Raw genomic sequence first — 7,283 nt, 5'->3', positions numbered from 1 at the left:
TTTCCGGTCTTTTTGAGACAGGGTCTCTGTAGCCCCAGCTAGCTTGGAACTCACTATGTAGACCAGGCTGGCCTTGAATTCACAGAGATCTGCCTGCCTCTGTTGAGATTAAAGGTGTGTAACACCACGCCCAGCGTGAGTATTTTGCTTAAATTTTGGTTCTAGTGTACTTCTTGGGGTGTTGCTGGGGGTTGAACCTAGGGTGCTGTACCACTGAACATCCTCAGCCCCATAGTATATATTTTTATTGTGAGACTATGATGCCGTGGTTCTCTGCCTGTACATTAGATTTATGTGGGGGACTTTTAAAATCTTGCTGATGTCTAAACTGACCCGAGCCAATTAAATTAGTCTTTAGTGGTTTGAAAAAAGTGTAGAATTTCATTACATTGAAATATTTAAAATTAGAAAACTCCAGAAAAATTTTTATTTATTGTGTATGTGATCGGGAGAGCATGTGCATGTCTTGGTATGCATGTGGAGGTCAGAGGACAACTTTGTGGATTCGGTTTTCTCTTTCTACCTTTATATGGGTTATAGGGATTGAACTCAGGTTGTCAGACTTGGGTGGTAGGTAAGTGCTTTTACTCCCTGAGCCATCTCTCTGGCCAAAATTTCTTCATAATTTGTGATATTTGGTGTTTGAGCCTGTGTGTTTATTCTTACCCTTTTCACAGCTTGGAATATGATGAGAATACTTCCATCATCTTTAGACCCAACTCAAAGGTAATTATAAATGTCAGTTTCATCTTGCCACTTCTGTTTCTTCTATCATTTATCTTTTTTTTTTAAGATTAAAAAAAAATTAGATTATTTGTATGTGCCTATGTCTGTGTGTAAGTATATGCGTGTTGCGTGCAAGTGCCTGTGGAGGCCAGAAGTGTGGGATCTTCCTGGAGCTAGACTTATGATTGTAAGCTGTGTGATGCAGGTGTAGGACTTTGGGTTCTCTGCAAGAGCAGGGCTTAGTCTTACCAGCTGAGCCATCCCTCCAGCCCCATTTTTGCAGGGAGGGAGAGTCTTTTTGAGACAGGGTCTCCCTGTAGCCCCAGCTGTCCTGAAACTTGCTATGTAGACCAGGCTGGCCTCGAACTCACAGAGATCCACAGAGATCTGCTGGCCTCTGCTTCATGAATGCTGGGACTAAAGGTATGCTCAACCATGCCTGGCCATTCATAGTTTTTCATCCAAATAAATCAGCAACAGAATTTGGTTCTAGTGTTGCAGAATGTTTCTACTTGCCTGCACCTTCTTGCAATTTGAAGCTACTTTAAAATAGTGTTATTCTGTATCTCAAGAACTTACACAATATTATGCTGCACATAAAATGTGATTTTAAAATAAAAAGTGGAAAAAAAAAGCTTAAAGATGTCTCTTTACATGATTTTATTCTTGAATCTGGAAGAGACCAGCCTTTGGGCCTTTTTCTTTCATTTGGGTAGACAAATTCATAACATTCAGGCTAGTAAATCATTAAATTATTAATAGATACTTCTGTGTTATTAATGTTTTTAAAAATACAAGTTAAATATTTCTCTTCTCATTATGCTTTATTTCTTTTTTGTATATAATGCCATTCTAGAAGCATATAATGAATGATATGAAATACAGAAATAATTGTGACCTAATATAGGACTCTTAGCTTGTCAATTCGATTTTTGGGGTATATGTATTTGGTCCTTTGCATCCTGTTTAGACTATACCATATCTTTATCTGTTTATCTTCCTTCCAATAGGATTTGTTTTCATTTTTTAATTATTATTATTTTGGAACAGGGTCTCTGTAGCCCCAGTGGCCTGTACACCAGGCTGGCCTTGAACTCACAGAGATCTGCCTGCCTCTGCCTTCCAAGGGCTGGGACTAAACATGTGCGCCCCCCCCCCTGGCTTTTTTTTTTTTTTTTTTGTCTTTTTGAGACAGGGTCTCCTTATAGCCCCAGCTGTGTAGACCAGGCTGGCCTCAAACTCACAAAGATCTGCCTCCCAAGTGCTGGGATTAAAGGCATGCGCCACCACGCCCAGCCAATTTTTAAATTTTGTAAGGTAGAGCCTCATGTAACTCAGGATGGCCTCAAATTCACTATGTAGTCAAAACTGGCCTTGAATTCCTGATTCTCCTGCCTCTTGTCCCAAGTGCTGGCATTACAGGTGTGTGCCCCCACATCCAGCTTTCTACTATGCTTTCTGTTTGGAGTTGGTATCAGTCCTTGGGTATAGTCTTTGAGCTTTTCTCCAGTTTCTCTGTAGTGTTTAGCAAGGAGATTAAGAACTATTTTTAGCTTATTGAGTCTCCAGTAGGGTCTTCAGTGACACTTATTACTTCATCTTTACCCAGGAAGGTAGATTGGAAAGAGAATTTGGAAGTCCAGGGCTGTTGTTTCTAGGGCAGGTTGTTCCTTTTATCATTTGTTTTTTCGAGACAGGGTCTCACTGTTGCAGTTCCTGCTAGCCTTGCAATCCTGCCTCTACTGCCTCAGTGCTGGGATAATAGGCACTACCGTGTCTGGCTTTAGTTCAAATTCTTCAGACACTCTGATTTTCTTATTTGTTAAAAGGGAGTGCTGCTTGCTATGACTGCCCTTCATAGTTAACTGTGAGGCTCTAGTGATTGTGAGTTGTACTTATTTTATAAGGAAATATTAAGGGCTAATGCCATTTGTAAAAACTTTGATCTTTTGAGAAGAAAAAAATTTTTTAGGAAAGAAAAGTTTATTGAGTATTACAAAGGGGCAGTGGCCTAGACTGGAGTACCACCTGCTGCCAGAAATTTTGTAAAAATAATTTTTTAATGTCACTGTTTTTTTTTTTTTTTTTTGCCTTTTTGAGATAGGGTCTCCCTGTAGCCCCAGCTATCCTGGAACTCACTATGTAGACCAGGCTGACCTTGAACTCACAGAGATCCACCTGCCTCTGCCTCCTGAGTGCTGGGACTAGAGGCGTGCACCACCATGCCCGGCCTGTCACTGGGTATAATGTTAGTACATAGGTTATACCCAGAATGGAATGTGTAAGAAGAGTGGCAGATAGCTGATGCACCTTATTCTGAGACTGGCACACTGGGGTGTCTGTTCACCTCCCGGACTCCCACTCACTCTCCTTTCCCTTCTCTTGAGAGCTTGGTCGTGTGTTTTCAACACAGTCAACATGAAAGAGAAAGGGGAAGATGTAGTCTTAACATGGAGTAGGTTACAGAAGTCTATAGGACCATGTAAAATCTATGCCTTTATGTGAATTTCACCAATTCACTGATTTTTGCATTTTTAACAATGCTTTTATTTTTAATAGATTTTATTTACTTACTAAAATTTTGTTTTCTTTCATGTGTATGAGTTTTTTGCCTGCACATATGGAAGTACACCCATGTGCTGTGCCTCTAGAGGCCAGAAGAAGGTGTTGGAGCCCCTGGAACTGGAGTTGCATATGGTTGTTAGCTGCTATGTGGGCGCTAGGAACTGAACCTGGTCCTCTGCAAGAGCATCCAGTACTTTTAACTGCTGAACTATCTCTCTAGCTCCTTATTTTTATTTTTTAATTATTTGTATATGTGTATGTCTGAATGTGAGTTTGTGTACATGAGGGCAGTGCTTGTGGAGGCTAGAAGAGGTTATCAGATCCCTTGGAGCTGGCCTGGAACTTGCTATGTAGACCAGGCTGGCTTCAATCTCACAGAGGTCTGCTTCTGCCTCCTGAGTGCTGGTATTAAAGGTGTGTGCCACCATGCCAGACTGCAACAATACTTTTAAAGACTTTAGTTGAATCATAAACCAATTTAATTTTATTTTGCTTTTGTCATATTAAAATGTAATTTTTTCCCCTCCCACTAAAAATGAGGTAAATACTGATGGTCTGGTGCTACGAGGTTGGTACAACTGTCTGACACTGGCAATATATGGATCAGTAGATAGAGTGATAAGCCATGACAGAGATTCTCCACCACCACCGCCTCCACCTCCACCACCGCCACAGCCACAGCCAGCTTTGAAAAGGAATCCAAAACATGGTGAGAATTTTTTATTTGCCTTTGTCAGTGAAAAGCTAATCCAAAAAGCTTTTCTACTTTTTCTCCAGCTTTGTGTAAGATTTGTCATGGGATCTGTCAGTCTCCTAATTCTTTTCTCTAGTAATTTTTATTTTAAAGTGCCTGCATTTTTTTCTTCCTGTAGGTTTTCTTTTTCTTATTTATTTACTTACGTATTTATTTATTTAATGTGGATGAGTGTTTTACCTAGATGTATGTAAGTGCATCCATGTTATATAATGCCTGTGGAGGCCAGAAAAGGGCATTGGATCCCCTTGGAATTGGAGTTAACTGGTGGTTGTTAGCTGCCATGTGGATGCTGGGAATGAAACCCAGGTCCTCTGGAAGAGCATCCTAGTGCTCTGACTGCTGAACCATCTTCTCCAGCCCCTTTCTTCTAGTTTTCTGGACTGCTTTCTAATAGTCCTAATAAGTACTTTAAAAGTCCCAAGTTCTGTTTTTCCTTTTTTTTCGGTCTTTTTGAGGCAGGGTCTCCCTGTAACCCCAGCTGGCCTGAACTCACTATGTAGATCAGGCTGGCCTCTAACTTATAGAGATCCACCTGCCTCTGCCTCCCAAATGCTGGGATTAAAGGGGTGAGCCACCACGCCCAGCTGTTTTTCCGTTTTTAATTTATTTTTTTGGTCCCATTTAAAATAGTGTTAATTTATTTTTTTGGTCCCATTTAAAATAATGTTAATGATAATGTAGTTCAGTACTTAATCTTTTTGTTGTTGTTGTTACTTTTTTTGTTTGTTTGGGTTTTTTTTTTTTTAGCAGGGACTGACTCTGTAGACCATGTTGGCCTCTAACTCATTGTCTTCCTGTCTTGTGCTCCTGATACTTGTGACTACATGTATGTTCACAATGTCTAGCTCATTTATTAATGTTTATTTTTAAGTTTATATCCATCCATCCGTCCGTCCGTCCATCCATCCATCCATCCATCCATCCATCCATCCATCCATCCATCCAAAACAGGGTCTCACTATGTAGACCAGTCTGACCTCTAACTCACAGAGGTCTGCCTGCGTCTACCTCCTAATAGGATTACATGTGTGTTCTAGCATACTAGGCTTTATTTTATTTTACTTTTATTTTTGAGACAGGGTCTCCCTGTAGCCTCTGCTGGCCAGGGACTCTGGCTGGCCTCAATCTCATAGAAATCCTCCTGTCTTTGCTTTTGGAGTGCTGGAATTAAAGGCATGCACTACCACGTCCAGGCTATTTTATTTTATTTTATTTTTTTTAGTTTTTAAATTTTAATTTTTTTATATTTTTAATATTTTATTTACTATTTTTATTTTATGTGTATGAGTGTATTGCCTGCATGTATGTGAGTGCACCCGTGTCATGCAATGCCATGGAGGTCAGAAGAGGGCGTCGGATTCCCCTGGAGCTGGAGTTGAGGATGGTTTGTAGCCGCCATGTGGGTGCTGGGAATCGAACCCGGGTCCTCTGCAAGAGCAGTCAGTTCTCTTAACCACTGAGCCATCTCTCCAGCCCCTTTTTTATTTTTAATATTTTATTAAGTGTATGAGTGTATTGTCTGCATAGACCTGTGTTATGCAGTGCCTGCAGAGGTCAGAAGAGGGCATCAGATCCCTTGGAAATGGAGTTACAAATGATTGTTAGCTGCTCTGTGGGTGCTGGGAATTGAACTGGAGTCCTCTGCAAGAATAGCCAGTGCTCTTAACCACCCCTATTTTATTTTATTTATTTTTAAAATTTTTATTGTGTATTTCATACAGAAAATCATCTTTATACCCCTTCCCCCTTCCCCTTTGGCACCCTCCCATAGTTCCCCCCACTGGAGTTCATAACATTCTGTCATTTGTGTTAAGGCCTGTTACGTAAAGTTAGTGTCCTCAGGAGTCTGTCAGTGAAAGTCCATCTACCTGGCTTTAAGTCAACCTATTTAGAGTCTCTTCAAGAAGATCAGCTCTTCCTCACCCAGCAGTAATCAGCTGCCAATAATTCTTCAACTAAGATTGGGGCTTACTGTTCATTGCCACAGTTCTGTGCTGGGTTTTTGTCTGCCTAGGTTTGCGTGGGTCTTTGTGCAGCCGGACACCATTGCTGTAATATTTTATTTTTTTATTATTTTTATTTTGTGTGTGTGCATGTATTGCCAGCTTGTAGGTAAGTACACCCGTGTCTTGCAATGCCTTCGGAGGACAGAAGAGACTGTCAGATCCCCTGGAACTAGAGTTACGGACAGTTGTTAGCTACCACGTGGGTGCTGAGATTTGAACCCAGGTCTTCTGTAAGAACAACCAATGTTCTTAACTGCTGAGCCATCTCTTCAGCCCCATATTTTATTTTTTAAACAAGGTTTTTTTTTTTTTAAAGAATTGAAGAACAGCCAGGAAGTTTGTATGTATTCCTGGAATATTTATGTTTTTTGTTGTTGTTGTTGTTGTGTTGTTTTTTCCCCAGTGTGCATTTCAAATTTGTTTGGATGGAGAAATTTTTTTTTTTTGGTCTTTTTGAGACAGGGTCTCCCTGTGGCCCCAGTTGGCCTGGAACTCACTAAGTAGACCAGGCTGGCCTTGTACTCAGAGATCCACTTGATTCTGCAGGCACCACCATGCCCAGCTAGGATGGATAAATCTTAACTAACACAAACTTCTTTTGAGAATCTTTCACTAATCAATTAGAAACAAGAAAAATTAAGACCTTTAGTGCATTTGAGTGTCCTAAATTTTTGTGTTTTGGTATGTGGGAATTTAGAAATTCTAATATAAATTCTTCTATAAAGAATTCTATTTCTTTACAGATCTATTAGCATTTTATTTATTCTTCAACTTTGTCATCCAGTCTTGATGTTCTGTTTTCTGTTTCATTATATATTTTTGAGAGGGTCTCTGTGTAGCTCCAGCTGGCCTGGAACTCACAGAGATCCACCTCCTTCTGCTTCCCTAGTGCTGGGATTAAAGGCATGAGCACCACACCCCAGTTAGCAGAATTTTTGTTAAGATTCCAGGCAGAAAAATTTATGTTATCATTAAATTCTAAAGATAAGTTCTGATGATTAAAAAGTATTCCTTTCGGGCTGGAGAAATAGCTCAGTGATTAAGAACACTGACTGTTCTTGCAGAATACCCGGGTTTGAATCCCAGCACCCACATGGCAGCTAACAACAGTCCATTACTCCAGTTCCAGGGGATCTGACAGTATCTTCTGTCCTCTTCAGGCATTGCACGACATGGGTTCACTTACCTACATGCAGGCAATACATGCATACACATAAAAATAATAAATA

General features: G+C 40.3%; 1 protein-coding gene across 2 annotated transcripts in view; it reads left to right on the top strand.

Moving 5' to 3' along the window:
• The window catches only part of Virma (vir like m6A methyltransferase associated), an 88,442-nt gene that overhangs the window by 11,520 nt on the left and 69,639 nt on the right, over window positions 1-7,283 (top strand). For both annotated transcript variants that reach the window (XM_008847836.2, XM_008847837.2), the window contains exons 4-5: window positions 678-726; window positions 3,832-4,000. In XM_008847836.2, coding sequence (XP_008846058.1) covers window positions 678-726; window positions 3,832-4,000 — 218 coding nt within the window. The remainder of the gene's footprint in view (window positions 1-677; window positions 727-3,831; window positions 4,001-7,283) is intronic.

This window comes from Nannospalax galili, unplaced genomic scaffold (genome assembly GCF_000622305.1).
Source record: "Nannospalax galili isolate Female #2095 unplaced genomic scaffold, S.galili_v1.0 scaffold183, whole genome shotgun sequence".
NCBI classification, from domain to species: Eukaryota; Metazoa; Chordata; class Mammalia; order Rodentia; family Spalacidae; genus Nannospalax; species Nannospalax galili.
The sequence above is the reverse complement of the archived record's forward strand: the minus strand, read 5'-3'. Positions and strand labels throughout refer to the sequence as shown.